The sequence below is a fragment of the Phallusia mammillata genome, chromosome 2, assembly GCF_965637545.1.
Source record: "Phallusia mammillata chromosome 2, kaPhaMamm4.hap1.1, whole genome shotgun sequence".
In the NCBI taxonomy this organism is placed as follows: Eukaryota; Metazoa; Chordata; class Ascidiacea; order Phlebobranchia; family Ascidiidae; genus Phallusia; species Phallusia mammillata.
The window spans coordinates 22,350,112-22,367,496 of record NC_137253.1 but is presented as its reverse complement, the minus strand read 5'-3'; the positions used below and the strand labels follow the sequence as shown (position 1 = coordinate 22,367,496).

The window sequence follows — 17,385 nt, the reverse complement described above, 5'->3', positions numbered from 1 at the left end:
TACATTTATCAGAAATGAAAATTATGTGGCGAGCATAACAGGAAACATGGTCGTGTGAGAAGTATATATTTGTTGTGGTTATACTGACGTTGCCACTGTTTTTAATTTGCTCTGCAGAATTTTTTTTAGTATTGGTTTAGGTCAGTGGTTCCCAAACTGTGGGCCATGGCCCAGTACTAGGCCACCACGACATTTTCAATGGGCCGCAGAGCCATTTGAATAGATTCTACTGTTTTGTTATACTGTAGATATTATGCGCTTTGTTTCGAAAAACGTAATTTTTGCAAAGAATTCCGAATCTTGTAGCCAAATTTCAGGAGCATGTATCTCATTAAAAATAAATTGCTAGAAACCATTTCGCCTGTTTTTGAGTTATTTTTTTGTTTGTGCCGAAATTTACAGCACTGGGTGGGCCACGAATCGCAATTTACTAGACATTTGGGCCACAGAACAAAAAAGTTTGGGAACCCCTGGTTTAGGTTAAATAGTGCAGCAGAGAAGTTACTGGTCACCATAAGTCAATCGGTCTACTTTTTCGTGACCGCTATTGTGACGTTGACAACTGCTTGAACCTGAGCCTGGCCTATTATGCTTTTTTTGTTAAGTATGCAGAGGCATTCATCAAAATAATTTGATTATACTTTGATATACTGCAATGCTGCGAATTCAATAACTTTCTAAATTGTGCATGGCTGTGTAAGAGACCGAGACTGAATGCCACGTAAGGTATATTCAAGCGTAGGTGAGTGCAATCAACCATAGCTGAAAGATTTGTTTAGCGGTCCATCAATACCAAGTTTGTACACCTAGAGACAATAATGTCAAGGAAGAGAAAAAAATGTAAAGTTGTCTTGAACTTTCCTTCATTGTACGCAAGAAGAGGTTTTAATACCCTTAGGACAGCGGTTTTCAACCAGTGAGTCGCGACCCCCGTGGGGGTTATATGCCACTTTACTGGGGGTAGCGAAGGCCTTTGCTAAACATTTAATCAGCAATTATAAAATGGAAACATTTGAAAGCAACAAAACAGTCAAATCATTCGACGCAAACTTGTTTTGTCACAGGATACTCAACCTTTCTCATATTTTGTAACAGTATAGTGTGAAAACCGAACGGACAAGCAAGCTTAGACTCATTCCATTTGCCTAAAGTGAGAGTTTATTGTGATGAAAAAGAAAAAATATGAGAAAGGTTGAAAACCATTGCCTTAGGGCACAGAACCGAGTCGACAGTCATCCTGTTTGATGCTTTATGTTGGCTGTGTCGTGTATAAAACACAAAGGCTGTGCTGAAACTGCTGCATCACACATACCTTTTTAACGAATGTTCAGTGGCAGAAAGGTTTCGCGCAATGGCCTGTTCTGACAAGTGTTTTCGAAGTTTTGGCATCGCTGCATTGGTGTTGTGCTGGTTCTCATGTGGGATGTTTGTGATTTATCCTGTATTTCTACTTCACAAACCTGCGCACAGATGTCGACCCTTATTCAACAGAAATTGTCGTGGATGGGCAATATCTAAACCTCCAACAGCCGCCATGCATACCGACGATAACTGTGCAAATTGTTAAAAGACTCGAAATTTGAGAGGACTGTCTCAACTGCCAACAGAATCAGTCAGTAAATTAGAAAGTAGGAATATATATTTCGCCTAATAATGGCATCATCAGTTCCTGAAAAACGCAATAGATCAACACCAAAATATCAAGAATGTAAAACAAACACAATGTTCTAAGCAACTCAACAACGCGAGTGTCGCCAAACACAAAATCGTTAAAAACCTTGCAAACCCAGCAACGCCTGGAAAGCCTAAAGGTAACACCTGTGAAAAGCTGGCAAGACCTACCCCGTGGACAAAAGTAAAGAGAAAAAGGGGGGTGGCAAAAAGAAACCAAGGCGCTCGCAACTAAAAGCCGATAAAACGATAAAAAAGATAAAATGAAGATAAAATTAAAAATTAAACTGCCGTAAACCGTACCCAAAAGGCCGTGCAATAACTGACCACAGACACACACAAGTCACACACAAGTATGAAACACGATCACGAAAATTATCGAATCTTGGGCAGCAACATCTTTTGAATATTAAGCGTTGCGCCAGTAAGTTTCAGCCATTTGGCTTCGCAGTGATCCAAACGATCAACATTGGGTTGCTCCACAAAGGTGACCGTAAAACATTCCGCGATATCTGGTCTCTTCATAAATATATCGTGGTGGTGGATGGCGAAGTGATGGCCCAGCGAGGCGTTGTCATTGTCACCGCTGGTTTTAAACGTGTTCCACACTGTTCTATGGCCAGACCAACGGGTAGAAAATTTGTTTTTAGTTTGGCCCACGTATCTGCTGTTACAAATCCTGCAAGTGGCCACATAGATGCCAAAATTGCTGCAATCCAGGGACTGCCTCAGGGCAATTGTTCTATCGTCTATGCAAAGTTTGTGTTCAGTAGACACCATAGATGTATGTGTACCGTAATGTCCGCATAAAGCACATCTTCCGCAGGGAGCCGATTTAGCAATGACCCCCTGGCTATAATGGGCCAGGCGCCTGTAATTAAGTAAATGGTTGCCCAACGTAGGTGGCTTCTTGTAGACAACTCTTGCCTCAGGCTTTAGTGTTTGTTCTTTTTTGGTCAAGCGAAGGAGCCTGGGAAACGACGTTGCCCAGGGGACTACTTCCGTGCTGCGGGTTGTCGATGGAGGTTTGAACCTGTCTTTCCAGCTTTTTGCAGTCTCTATGCAAATGCTGATGATGGAGTCTGGAAACGCGGATTTCTTGCATTTAACCGCGAGCCGCAGCAAACTCGCTTTAAAATCGTCATCCTTTTCGTTAAGCCTTCTTAGGCGAGACGCTTCTCCCAAAACAACAGCGCGGTAGATATGCCTGGGGTGGTGTGAAGTGCCATGTAGAAAACACCTGTCTGTCGCCGTTGCCTTCACGTGGTCCTGTGTTACAAACCCACAGGGTGACGATGACGAATGTACGTGGTCTACATCTAAAAACTCGACTCTTCCATTGTCATCTCTCGGATCGAGAACGCGGAAGGTAAGATTGAGGCCTTCCCTAGCAAAGGCGTACTGCAACTTTGAACGTATGTGGGATGTGGTTTTGATCCCGGATGAGACCCAAATGATGTCGTCGATGTAACGTTTAAACACTTCAGCCCGCTTCAAGGTAGCCGTGATGGACTTAATGATAAAATGCATTGCGATGTTGGCAATAGAGACTGAGTGGTTGTCACCTGTAATGATGCCCTTTTGTTGACTGTAAAGGGCATCGCCATATTGGACAACAACAGCATCGAGCGTGTACATTGTAAAATCAACCAGGCACTTGCGACCGTTGTCGTCAAAATCGGATTGTCCCTGTAATGCGTCGGTGATAGAACGCTGGATAAGATCTTTGCCGACGCTTGGGTACAATGCAACTACGTCGGCTGCTACAACATACAATTCTGATGATTTTTTCGAACCAGACTGTGCTATACATTTTTGCCATTTGATCAATTCTTTTAAATAATGTTGACTGTCTTGGCAGAACTCGTTTACTTTGCACGAGCAGTATCTTTGGCTGATGGGCTTCAGGATGTGTTCCAGCAATGCTGTGTAGCGTGAACAAAAAGTGTTCCCTGCGGATTGTAGCAGACGAATAGGTATCCTATCGATACTGCACGTGCGTAACTGCTCGGGTGTTAGTTTGTGTGTTTTAAACAGAGGGTACACGTAGGCAGGCTGGGTGTTGCTAAAGTATTTTGCTGACGGTCCCGGGACTTTACGCAAACAGCCAGAGTATTCCTTGCAACCAATTGTGTGGAAAAGCAATGTTTCCGATATAATTCCATGGTTGTGGAGGGAAACCACAAAAGCGTCACACGTGGTCTTGGTGTGTTTGATAATGCTGTTGAGGCTTGCAGTACTTTGGTCAAGTTGTTTGAATTGTTGTAACTCCCTTTTTATTAGCCGGTCATAATCAGTGAAATCCACAATAACGATCTTACCGTCTTTGTCCGACTTACAGACAACAATCTTTCGCTGCCGAACTGCTGCTCGGAGTGATCTTAGGCTATCTCGTAGTTTGGGTGGCAAGTTGTTGCGGTGCTTGTATGCCTCGTTCACCGTAGTTTCCACATTGCGTAGCTTGGATTCAACAAGTTCGCTGTAGGCAATAGTTTCTTCATTCAAAGTGTCTTTATTAGGCCTGGAGTGTCTAGGTATCAACAACTTTTCTGGTATTTGCGGCTTACTGGTTTTTTCATCATCTTCAAAAATATCTGCCCATTCAATTCTTCTGATGTGCGAGACGAGGTTTAGCCACTCACATTCTTCTGTTCTACCCGTCCAGCGTGGTGTAGGCACAAAAGTTAAACCTTTTAAAAGTAAAAGTTTTGCATTGTCGTCCAATGGAAAACTGGACTTGTTGAGTATGGCCGCATCGGCTAGCTTTAAATTGGCTATGCGGTTATTATATGCTTTTCTATTCCGGTATCGGTTTTTGTTGTTCCGATTTTTCTTTTTCTGTTTTTCTAGTTTTACTTTGGTTGTATCTACAACGGTGTCGCGTATAAGAAGTGTTTTGCTGCGTAAACATGCCTGCTTCCGTTCCAGCCAAACGAATTTTTTGGCTAACCTGTGTCGCATAGATCAGGGCTTCCCAAACTTTTTTGATCGCGACCCCTCTTAATCTCTTTAAATTTCCCGCGACCCTGCACGGATAACATGATAAACAATGCAAAAAATACATTTCTTGTTTTTATTGAAACGACTAATTCGAGCGAAAACGAAAAACAACCAAACGGTACTCAGAGTCTACTACTTTACACGTCCAAACACCGATACCTTGTACGTGCTTTAGCCTTTAGTTTCTGTCACATTGTTTTACAAATAGGCACTACTTATAACCTTGCACCAAGTTTAGGCCGTTGCAGTGCTTTGCAAACGGACATTAAACACTGCTTAGAAATCGTAAATTTATTACCTATTTTTATTAGAGAACGTTATTGCGCCACACAATAAACGTTAGTCTACAACTCTATATGTCATCTTTATGTTGCATTAAAATGCCTGTGTATTTCAAACCAATTGCAAGTGTTGCGTTTCAACCGACGTTTGTTCGATCAATGGCGTCACTACAACCGCGTTTGCTGTTAGCTGAAAACGTTTTAAAACTGACGTAACTTGAACAAAAATGACATTGTGACGTTATACAAAGGTCAATGCCGGGGGTATGCGGCATCCCCGTACTTTACGTCAGTGTATGGAGTACTTTCTTCAAAATTGGTACAGCTCTTTGCGACCCCTCAAGTTTGTTAAGCGACCCCTTCCGGGGTCGCGACCCCCAGTTTGGGAAGCCCTGGCATAGATGATTTGAGGCGAGTAAAGGTTCTAGAAGAAGCTGGTGACATGCTGTCCCACATGCTTTTAGCGTTACGCAGGACAACCGCAGACTTTTTGAGTTGGGCGCCAATCCTTCGCGATTGCTGAATTAATAGGAGATCGAAATCAATCCCATTCTTGTGGTTGGATGGTAAAAGAACATTTGCTTTCAAGCATTTCCTTAAAAACGTTTGGCGACACTCGCGTTGTTGAGTTGCTTAGAACATTGTGTTTGTTTTACATTCTTGATATTTTGGTGTTGATCTATTGCGTTTTTCAGGAACTGATGATGCCATTATTAGGCGAAATATATATTCCTACTTTCTAATTTACTGACTGATTCTGTTGGCAGTTGAGACAGTCCTCTCAAATTTCGAGTCTTATTCAACAGCAGTGAGAAGCAAGCCGACCTTGCTCATCAGCAAAAGTATGTTTCCGTAACTGTCTTACATTCAGTAAGCTATCCGGCTGTAATTCCTTTTCAAACTCCAATTTTGTAGAAACGGAACATCGGAAAATTGGCAAAATAATTCAAGTTGCTACGAACATTCACGTGAGTGCCCTTAACCCAAACTGACTTGCCGATTATCTGTAGAGTCTAACTTTTTGTCTAATTTCGAACTTGTGGGTTTTCAGCGCATCAAAATGTAAGCGAAACGTGTAGTCTCGGCTGGGTATACGAGATGCCTGAAGGCCACCATACTGTTGTTACAGAGGTAAGCTATGTTACGTGGCTGTTTAGCAGCAGTCTTGCTTATAGTACAAACCAAATGACATGCTATGCAGTTTGACCTCGTATGTGACAACGACTGGCTGAAGCCGCTGGTTTCGACTATGCTAATGGGTGGAATGATGTTGGGGTCTCTTGTTGGTGGTGTTTTATCCGATAGGTGTGTTAACCAGATTCCATTTTAACCGATCTTTTGAATTTCATTTTGTTTCGAGATTTGGTAATTGTATTTAGTGATTTATAATCGTTTTTGTAATAGGTTTGGGCGCCGACCAATTTTTCTCGCCGGTGTAGCAGGAAACCTGGTATGTGCTATTCTACTTGCATTATCCTATGCGATTCCGGTAATCTTTATCTGGGTGTTTGCCGGGGGCATGTTTAACATTTTCCGTATTTCGTCTTCAGTCGTGCTGCGTAAGTATGGTTTCATTGTGTACGACAGTGTTTTCAAATCATTTTTTAAAATGGTTTCTTTTTAGTCCAGGAGTCGGCTCCAAACCGTCATCGTTCGCTTCTGCTCTTGCTGCAAATGTCGAGCTTTTCGACCGGATCAGCAATACTGCCTGTTATTAACTACCTATTTCCCGACTGGCGTCACACGATGTACACAATGGCTTTCGTATCGTTCTGTACTTGTGCACCAGCTGCTTTGTAAGTACTAGCCATAAACGTTTATACAAGTCAACAGATCTGTTAAAGCGTTATAGTTGGTTAAATTTCAAACGTCAACATATTTATCACAATGCTTCACTCTTGAAGGTGTTTCTGGTCTCGGTCTGAATAGAGTTGAACCCTGATCCAGAGTAGTAAAGTGGGGCTGGACTTTTTTGGTTTCAGTGTCCGTTGATGAAGTTAACCTCACGCCAGCAACTACAAAACGTCTTTAAGTCATTGTCGATTATGGCCATTTTGTATGTCTTCTTCGTTATATCAATTTCAGTTGTACTTTTCGCAGGCTTTTAAGTATTGGCCTGTCCATCAAACTTTTGGGCTAAAACGAGCCACTCAAAAGTGATTTTCTTCGGTTAATCACATTATCATCATAGATATCAACATAGTTTCTTCGGTTTTGTTTCGTGCGTTAATCACATTATTTTTCTGGTAGGGTCGTTCCTGAATCCCAAAAATGGGTTGCCACAAGAAAAGGCAATAAAAAAACAACTCATGGTATGCCGTGCGAATCCCAAACCATTGTTTCATCAACAAAAGAAAAAGAACCAAAAAATATGAACAGAAAAGCAAACATGAACCCATCATTTGTGATGCTTTTCCTTACAATTTTTAACAAACGGAGTGGCGAAAATTAGTGCTCCATATCATGTTACAGGCTATGTTTCAGAAATTCCAAATTATACTCTTTTACGTTTTAGCTGTTTAATTCGAAACGTAGTTGTTCAAACCAGTGCAATTTCGCAAAACATTATTCTTGACTGGGCTGTAGATTGTACGTAAATAAGGTTAATGGCGTCATCTTTGCCTCTATGGACAAGGGGCTTGTAACTAAAAACACAGTTTAAGCTGATCACACTGAATAAACATTAACTTTTGGTTTTGTTTTCAGAAGGCTAACTAAGGGTAAAGTAGTTGACTCCGAGTAGAGTAGTTGCGTGTCATCAAATACCACAAACGCATATTTTACACTGTTTATCATATTAACCGTGAAGGGTCGCGAAAAATTGCCGAGACTAAAAGGGGTCGCGATCGAAAAAGTTTGGGAAGCCCTGCAACAGACAACTGGTCTTTAACAAGGCGGTTTAGGGCTGTTTGACATTAGGTCTGATCCAGCAATTAGCTACTTAGCTAGTTAAATTTATTCAAAAAATACTCACACAGAGTGTAAAGTTAGGCCCGAATCAGGTCCGTTTATTTGAAGACACCCAAACCCGAACCCGGCCCGACTTACAACTCTGTGGCTCTAAGCACGTCAGTTTACCACACTTGTCTTAAAGTGGAACCTTTGTTTTCGTTAACAAGAGAAGGTTACTACTGAAAAATTGAACAAGTATACGTTAGGCCTTTGTTTAAAAGGTAACATAATTGTTGAATCTGAATTACAACTTGTCTTCTTGTGTGTTAAACCACAGTGGAATCAGCAACTCTTTTGCCTGAGGCTATTTTGATACAAGGCAGTTTATTAACCTTGGGAACACAAACCTAATGGAGTCGCCAAGCACTTTAATTGGATCGTGAAGACAACTCTTTTAGTGTTACAATCAAAATTATAGTTGCATTTCAAGATGAAGTTGTTGATTACTTACAAAACAAAGCGGTTTACTTTACAGATCGAGATGAAAACAAAGCAATTAGGAGCGCTTGGAGCAAAACAGTGAGCAAAGAACCAGGCCTGTCAACAGCGCCATTACGGTCCCAAAGCATTTATTGCCAGTTACATTTGGCTCTCCAAAAACATGCCAAATGGGCTTCAAACGTCGTGCACATATGGACTGTTATTGGTTTACTCTTTCATCGTTTTGCCTTGGTGTTATGTTCAGAGTTAAAGACAAACACTGTTTGAGGCCTATACACGGCATAATGTTAACCTATTGGATGTACGTTTTGTTTAGCAAAAGGCATCATGTAGTGATTTTCTCATCCGGTTTGCGGAAATGAGTACAATGCTGCTCATTTGCAGCTGTCTGAGAGAAATTTTAATTCGTACTTATTCTCCAGTTGCTGAATTGTAAAAATGGTTTTGAATAGCAAACAAAAAAATATCCATGACTATCTTTATGCCACACAACAGTGTAAGAATGTTTTACGACACAACAGTATTTGTGATAATAATTATAAAGCTCAGTAAAAAGTTTTTTCGGCTTCTGATGACCTTAGAACGGAACGAAATAGTATGAAAGTTGATAGTGTCATGCAAACGGCTTAACTCAAAGATAACCATAAGTTTAACTGAAGTGGCCCCTCAGCAAAATACTGACTGTCACACACTGACGTTTGATTGCAAATATATGCACAAACACATCCTGGTTCTCATATATTTGCCAAGAACACCAACAAAGGATCGCTTTATTTGCGTTGAAAATCTCTATATTTGGCCGCAATGTATAAAAGGTTGAGAACTACTGCATAGGGTGATACGTAACATTTAGCTGAGTAAATCATGGAGTTCCAACTGCTTATAAAGCCCATACAAACATATAACCATATGTGATCATTACATTAAGCATATTGTTTTACTAGGAGTCGGAAAACATTACGTGTTGTTTTAATCAGGCTAATCTGCTTGCAAGCTGCACGAAAACGTCTGTTACAGCTGCTAAATGGCGCTTTGGGCATATTAATATTTGCAAACAAACTTATCAATCCTGTTGTCAGTACTAACCATTAAGTGAATCGGCAATTAGGAAAAGATTTGTTGTAAAACATTAATCTAAATTACATTTATTTTAAATACAAAAAGTTTTGTTAGTAACAGCTTAACTTAAACATCTTTGATAATCAGAATAAAACTAGAAGGGTGGCTTAGCACATATTGCCCTTGCACATACACTATGATCTATTTTAAAACATAAATATAATTCCTTCACTTATTTTATATTGGGTCCCATATTTGCCACCGTCTTTTAAAACGTTAGTTGTTTCTGCAGGCAGAAACTCATGGGTCCCCACACATGCAAAGTTGTAAACACTGCATTTCAAGAGATAACCATAAGAAACTTTGGTGTTGTAAAGTAAAACACTGTGATTGGTACTAGGATTAAATAGTCATGCTATGCAAAGTTCAAACTATACAAATCGACTCAATTCAAGCATTGTTTAAAGTTTGTCTAGTTTAAAACAAAGAAGTAAAACACAACAATCGATACCTATAAATGGCATAACATTTCCAACAATTGCCCACTGTTTAAAAACTCACCCATTTTAGGGGGCTAGCAGGGTGACTATTGGGGCTACAGGGTTTAACACAACAATCGTCATTTGTAAATGGCAAATTGTACAAGCTATCCAAATTTCAGCCAATTCCGACCCTGTTTAAAAAATTTATCCTTTTTAGGGGGCTAGTGGGGTAACTGATGGGGCTACAGGGTTTAACACAACAATCATCATTTGTAAATGGCAAATTGTACAAGCTATCCAAATTTCAGCCAAATCCAACCCTGTTTAAAAATTCACCCATTTTAGGGGGCTAGTGGGGTAAATGCTGGGGCTACAGGTTTTAACACAACAATCATCAATTGTAAATGGCAAATTATACAAGCTATCCAAATTTCAGCCAATTCCGACCCTGTTTAAATATTCACCCATTTTAGGGGGCTAGTGGGGTAACTGATGGGGTTCTTCACCCTAATGTTGAAAATATGAAACTGCAATGACCCAAACAACAATCCTGTAAAATTTTGTCCAAATCGGCCAATGTTTCAATTTCGACCACTAGGTGGCGTTTTAACCAACAACCGTAATAACTTATGACGTCACAAGATGACCCAAACAACAATCCTGTAAAATTTTGTCCAAATTGGCCAATGTTTCAATTTTGACCACTAGGGGGCGTTTTAACAAACAACCTAATGACTTATGACGTCACAAGGCTGTGAACAACCCCCTTGACTGCTATCCGCAAACACGTTCACCAAGCAATCCTTAAACATGAGTACCATATGTAGTTGTCTTTATAACATCACACAAAACTAACGTTTGTGGTGCGCACAAACCACATTTTACATTTTGGGGTCTAGCGGGGTAAATACTGGGGTTATCATGACAAACGAAGCAGATGGCACATCTACACAACTATATCTACCATCTGTGAAAGTTTCATCCAAATCCATCAAACATTTCAGGGCAAAATGGGGTGGACAAACTTCAGGGAAGAAAAAAAAAAAGAAGAAAAAAAAAGAAAAAAAAAAAAAAGAAATCGAGTAAAATCAAGATGTGTCCCCTTCAAGGAAGGGGACCCATAATTACTGGTTGTATGTATGACCAGTAAAGCATAACCGATCATTTGTTCTGGATTTGGCCGTGTGTGTGACAAGTCAAGCATAACCGTGATTGTTTGTTATAAACTTGAAGCAATGATTTTTCCTCATCAAAACATTTATTTATGAGAGCAATGAGAAAGGGTCCAGTTACTTACAAAGGTAAAGGCATTACCTGACACAGGACGTGTGAAATCTTAAGTTTAGCACAGCAGAAACAGTAAAATTTGTGGGACTGGATTTTGCATGGTCTCAAAGACAGGCCAACTTCAATAAGATATAGTAATTTTCAGAGCAAAGTAGCTAAGCTTATGCAAGTGAAGTGAAAATGTAAGTTACGTTCTACTATCTCTTCTTACGTGTGGTTGAACTGGGCGATTTCTCTCCTTAAAAGGCCGATAACCCATTTTGGGTAGTTTCTCCCCGCACCCTGGTTCTATATTTATTCAAAGATACTCTGAATGGATTGGATTGCCATGACTCGAGCCTTGTGCCGTTCGGTAAAAACGTTGTTAAGCAATTTACATGCACGAAAACAAACAAATTTTACTTTACAATGTTTTGCTACCCAAATGAAACCAGACTACGTACACAATTATGAACACTAAACAGCACCAGCGCGTGAAGGTTATAGTCGGCGTACAACCGGCTTTATTGCACAAGGGATGGATAAATGTGAGACGGGTTCGCGAGCAAAAAATTGCACCTCGTGCACATGTGCAACATAGCGGTTGCCATCTGCAACATAGCGGTTGCTATCTGCAACACAGCGGTTGCCATCTGCAACATAGCGATTGCCTTCTGGCACATGGCGGGTTGACATGTTGCACCTTTAAGTTAACGTGTTATTCACCTGGGTGAACTAGGTGCAGTTGCTGTACATGATGTTTGCGCTTTGTCAGGTTACACAAGGTACGATGTTTAGGTGGTAAGGTTTGGTTCAACGTTCACGTGGGGCAAGTTATTGTCAAGAATATTGTTCAAAAGCTTTTCTTGTTGGCTCTAGCTTAGCACTTTGACCAGGTAGTACACATTGCGCGAGGTTGTTGTATGAGGTAACAGCGATGTTGCTAGGGATAGCATCAATGTTGCGCTGATTATTTTTGGACTAAAGTGTTTATATTGGCCTGCCTTGACCTTGACCCCTTGGTCACTTGCTTTTTGGACAGCAAGATGAATATTCTTCATCGCCACACCCTGAACAAGGTTTTATTGTATAACTTATCAAATTGTATTCCTACAATTTTTTATTTTTTGACAGATCACTTTATCCAATTTTGTGGGCATGGTAGGTGCATACAACAAAGGAGGCAAACATTGGAACCTGTTGGTAATTTAGAAATAATAAATTGTCTTAACTACAAAGACATTGAACAAACATGATAATATACTCCATATTGCAGATTGTCCACTGGAAAACACAGACTATAACTTTAATTGATCCATTTTATCCAAGCCAACCAAATAATTGTGAAGCAGTGTCGATATTTCAGTAAGTTAAATCATATTTTTATCAGACTACCACTATTCAATTTTGCATTCATACACCTTTTATTTGATTGCAAAAAGATCTTACTTATTACTTCGGAAAAATAAAAGTGACGCACATCTGCAAGTCACCACATACCAACCGATAAAACACCCAATACAACAAGATGCACACAACTGTGGCATTTTTGTCTTGAAGGTAAAGCTCAATAACATAAAAATCCGTTGTTACAGAAAGCATTTGTTCTGTTTCAGATTGCTGAATGCTTGTTTAATGCTCCAAAGTTGGACTCCACCATTCCATTTCAAGTGTACTTTCCAAGTACTAAAAGGGCACTGCAAAAGAGCAGAAAACAGTTTGCAGAAAACATTTTAAATAATTCAGGTAATCACTTTTGAATTACGCTTTAATAAATGCTTAAAACTTGACAGCTGCCTGATAATCCCAAGTGTCTTTTTTATATTGTACAAACATAAGGGTAAAAATAATATACACAAGTACAATGTAATGAGGTTTAACGTTGAAATTAGTCATGAACTACCCTTCATTAGCCCAGTCCCCTTTTGGTTTCAAGGTTAAGGGACCCACGTGTTATACATGCAATCTAGGGTCAGATTATGGCTCTATATGTTTGGCTAAATGTGTCAGTCCAGCCACATTCAAAGGGGTTTCCATACCTTTATGCTCATTTCAATTTTTATTCAGATAATTTAGCTAATCTATGCAGCCAGTGCGGATTTAGATTGGATGTGACAGATGCTGGAGGTGGTACCATGCAAGATGTATGGGAATTCCAGAAAGTTTTGCTACATCCGTATTTTGGCCATGTCCTGTTTGTATTTAACAGCTTTTTGATTGTTCATTTTATTTTCTTATTACCTGTGAAATAAATGACAAGTAGGCATTAGTAAGGACAGTTTTATTTTGTGCATGCAAAGGGATTGCCAAAAAGGAACTAAGCTTGCTAAACCCTGGGGGAGGGGGTTAATGTTCAGATGTATGTTCACAAAAATTGCAAGTGTTTTTGCTACTGTTGTCAAGTTTCCATCTTGCAGTAAGACTGATCCTTGCACTAAACTTCTGTGTCTCTAAGCTCTGAACGGAATTTACCAAGTTTACCAGTTCAAACCTCGATAAACATAATATTTTGCATGTTTCTTGTGTTGACAAAATAACTGTTAGTTAAAAATTTGTGGTCCAGCGTGAAAAACGTCAAACTGGATTGATCTGTCACAAAATGTAAAACTTTTTCCCCTGCCGTTCAACCACAAACCAAAACCCGACTATAGTACAGGAATTCCTGTAGCAAAAGTTTTTTACCAAGTGGAGCTGTAATCATGTTGAACACGTTAACAAACCCAAAACTTGACTAAATATCACAGAAATAATAGCAAAAGTAATTTTACCACGTCTGGAGTTGTAATTCTTGGTCGAACTTTGATGTTCAACATGTTCACCGACATGTTGCGGTTCGCAACATAGCATGTTGCAGTTCGCAACATGGATGTGCAGAATGTGCACCGGGTGGCGTGTTTGCGCCACGACCTATGTTGATAAATGTTGACATACTGTCTGCGGTTAGGATCCCTTATGTAGCCCGCTCAATTGAATTTAGTTGCATTGTAAAATGAAGTTGTTTGGAATCTTTTGTTCAACAAAAATCTCTTCCCAAAACGAAGCGGTTGAACTTTGCAGGTTGCGTCAGGGACCGATTGACAGAAAAAAGAATTTACGAGCGCTTAGAGCAAAACAGCGAGCAAAGAACTTGGTCTTTCAGCAGCGCCCACTAGCGTATTTAGGGGGGGGGGGGACAAGGTGCCATGCCCCCCCCCCTCAAGAAATTTTGACCGGCTGTTTTAGTATTAAATCTTGTAATTTCAGACAAAACTGTGAATAGCAATGTGCGCTATTTTGTTTAATGTGCGTAACGCATTGACGCTCGTCACACATCTCAATAAACAATGAATGCCAATCCAGGCCACTTGGCGTCCAACTGCGCGTATGACGTTACAATGGATTTTATAATAACTTTGTTACGTCACACTCATACAAGTGAAGATAATTCACAATATGATTAAGAGGCAACCACTGTTAGAAACAACTGTGTCGAGTGTTGAAAAGTGTTACATGAACACGATCGAATCGTGACTATAACGTTCGTTACTTACAGCAAGAGTAAGGGCTTCACAGGGCCTTAGGCTAACCAGCATTTAGTTGATATTGCGAGTTTAATAGGCACAACAGGTGCTAACAGAGAGGTCTACACAGTCTACCGCAAGGTGGCGCACTTGTCACCGCAAGGTGGCGCAATATATTTTATGCTGTTGCCCCCCCCCCTAAAACCGATCCTAGATACGCCACTGGCAGCGCCACTGTGGTTCCGATGCATTTGTTGCTGGGTACGCTTGGCGCATGTCAAAAATGCAAAATGAGATTCAAACATGTTGCACATAATATGGTCTGTTCTTGGTTTACTATTTCATCGTTTTGCCTTGGTGGGGTGTTAAGTGTTGTAAACAAACAATGTTTTAACTTATTGAGTACGGTTTTGTCAGTAAAAGGCAGCAGTGCCTTTCTCATTCTGTTTGCGAAAATGCGTATAATGCTGCTCACTACCAGCTGCACAACCGTAGTTCTGATGTGTACGTATTTTGCAGTTGCTGATTTGTAAACAGGCTTTGGCTATGGATGTAGATAACGCAAGTCAGTATAGGCCCTACATGGCTGTAATTCTGATCATGTGCCGATTGGCATCGTCAACGTATTTCATGAGCCCCGTATTTATGCTGTTTACTCCTGACCATTGGTGTAAGCCCGTGACTAACTTTACTCTACAAGGAGCTCAAAGTTCAAAGTAAGTAATTATTGTATGTCATGTTTAGTTGTTTACCTCCCGTTTACGTATAACCCTTAACAGCACTGATTAAATACTGGCTTAGGAAACTTAGCCTATGCTACGCCACAATACTTACATACTGTTTTCAACAGCCACTTCATCGCCACCGGCAAATATCATAGTGACGATAATATGAAGTGTCATGAGTGGAAAAACTCAACAGGTATTATGAATTATGCAACAGGTCTTTGTGGCCAACGGTTTAGAAGGCAGTTGTTAAAACAATGGCTATAATTATGTTACCAAAAAACGCATGTTGCAATTATAACATAAAATCAGCTTTATTCAAATAATAACTTTAAGAAATTTCAACCGCCGTAAGAAAACAGAGAAAATATACAACGCAAAGAGTATAAGCACGTGTACCGCAGTGCAGTAAACTATACACTGGTGTGTTTAACAGCCTACAATTCGACTTTGGAGTCGTGTACAGATGGATGGGTGTACAACTTGCACCTGGGTGCCACAACAGCTGTCACTGAGGTGAGGTGCCGACTCGTCGTAAACCAAACTCTGAATACCCCCAAATATGGCCGCATTGCGTAGTCATCAACACAAACCATGATTTATTCAAATCACAGTTTTTGAATAGAAAGACTTAATTGTTTTTAAATGTGCGCTTTGTTCTTTTTAAGTTTAGTATGGTGTGTGACAAGGCATGGATCAAACCGGTTCTAACTTCACTGATGATGGCGGGCTTTATGATCGGAGGCCTCCTTAGTGGCACTGTTTCGGACGGGTAATTTGAAACCCTTGTATAAACGACACACTTGAACAAACCGACAATCTAAACGTTATGTCCAGTTTTGGACGCAAGCGGTCACTTCTGGTTGCCATGGTAGGAGAACTGGGCTGTGTGTTGGCGGTTGCTCTGTCACCTTCTGTACCCCTTCTTGGGACTGCTTTGTTCGCCAGCGGCTTGTTCTTTGCCACACTGACGATGACAAGCCCAGTCTTATGTAAGTTACTTATTTCAACAACACTTTGACTTATAATGCGTCCACAATAAAACCTCAATCTTTATCTCGTGCATGTAGCAAGGTAACGTACGGCTAATATACGGGCAAATCAGTACAGTTTTGTTATAAATTTAAAATGCGTATTGGATATATCCGTATGTATTATGAGTCACTATGCATGATAAAAAGCTTTCGCACACATTTGAACAGACCGTGTGCAGTATACCATTACGGGACTGGGCAACATATCACTATTTCTTTACTTAGTTGTATAAGCTTTTAATTCGCAGTAATGGAACTGTCTCCAGAAAGTGTTCGAAGTACACTGGTCCTTATTCAAGTGGCTGCATTTTCAATTGGATATGCTGTGCTTTGTCCCATTGCGTATCTGCTGCCAAATTGGAGACATATGATGTTTGGAATTGCTGGATTCTTGTTTTGCTGCTACGTTCCAGTTATGTATGTTGTCTTTTGTCAATTTCACAGACTACTACAGTACTAAAACTTATAGTCGGTTGTTAAATTTGACGTATTTCGTGTAGCATTATTCCTGAATCAAATATGTGGCGAAGACGAAACGATACAAAACGACCAGAAGAACGAAAATCAAAAGCAGACGAAAACTCTCGTGAAGATGAGGACCAGACGCTCGACTCCGAGGTATTGTACAACACCATAAAATATAATTTTGCAGCTATTTTTTAACATTCGTTACACGTTTTACAAGGCAACCGTTCTACTTTCCGATCTGAATTAAATTTATTAACATACGCTTGCATTTTGGAATTTTTAGCTTTCAGCATCAAATAACAACATCAACAACAACCCGCATAAAGTTATTTTTGCCAAGACCAACACTTATTTAGATTTTTTGACTGTCAAGTTTCTGTTTCGACGAGCTTCAATACTGATTTTGGCTTGGTAAGCAAGTTTGCAAGTTTCTCCAATATTGTTAAGATCGGTCATTTACTGCAAATTGTTTGTTTACTTTTGCAGGACCTCGTGCTCATTCAGTC

At 40.1% G+C, this 17,385-nt stretch overlaps 3 protein-coding genes and 1 long non-coding RNA gene across 4 annotated transcripts in view; 3 read left to right on the top strand and 1 right to left on the bottom strand.

Annotated features, from left to right (window-relative positions):
• Positions 1–1,530: 1,530 nt before the first annotated feature.
• LOC145213168 (uncharacterized) lies at positions 1,531–5,552 on the bottom strand (the record flags this gene model as incomplete). Its single annotated transcript, XM_080081399.1, has 2 exons — positions 1,531–4,636; positions 5,356–5,552. Coding segments are annotated over 2 exons (2,787 nt in total), but the record flags the coding sequence as incomplete, so codon positions are not given.
• Positions 5,553–5,753: 201 nt separating this feature from the next.
• On the top strand, positions 5,754–8,679 carry LOC145212181 (solute carrier family 22 member 3-like). Its single transcript, XM_080080223.1, has 7 exons — positions 5,754–5,794; positions 5,868–5,920; positions 6,004–6,083; positions 6,154–6,257; positions 6,357–6,511; positions 6,577–6,748; positions 7,203–8,679. Exons 3-7 carry the CDS (start codon positions 6,051–6,053, stop codon positions 7,402–7,404), a joined length of 666 nt encoding a protein of 221 aa, XP_079936349.1. The 5' UTR covers positions 5,754–5,794; positions 5,868–5,920; positions 6,004–6,050; the 3' UTR covers positions 7,405–8,679.
• A 2,342-nt stretch (positions 8,680–11,021) lies between these two features.
• Positions 11,022–13,228, top strand: LOC145213166 (uncharacterized). The gene is made up of 5 exons (XR_013856811.1): positions 11,022–12,231; positions 12,287–12,355; positions 12,429–12,517; positions 12,769–12,835; positions 13,220–13,228. It is a non-coding gene; the product is annotated as an uncharacterized LOC145213166 (long non-coding RNA).
• The window catches only part of LOC145213165 (solute carrier family 22 member 2-like), a 4,968-nt gene continuing 419 nt past the window's right edge, over positions 12,837–17,385 (top strand). The window contains exons 1-10 of the mRNA XM_080081398.1: positions 12,837–12,898; positions 15,172–15,368; positions 15,503–15,573; positions 15,814–15,893; positions 16,046–16,149; positions 16,215–16,369; positions 16,660–16,828; positions 16,912–17,029; positions 17,163–17,290; positions 17,366–17,382. Of these exons, the coding sequence (XP_079937524.1) occupies positions 15,199–15,368; positions 15,503–15,573; positions 15,814–15,893; positions 16,046–16,149; positions 16,215–16,369; positions 16,660–16,828; positions 16,912–17,029; positions 17,163–17,290; positions 17,366–17,382 (1,012 nt within the window). The 5' untranslated portion in view covers positions 12,837–12,898; positions 15,172–15,198. The remainder of the gene's footprint in view (positions 12,899–15,171; positions 15,369–15,502; positions 15,574–15,813; positions 15,894–16,045; positions 16,150–16,214; positions 16,370–16,659; positions 16,829–16,911; positions 17,030–17,162; positions 17,291–17,365; positions 17,383–17,385) is intronic.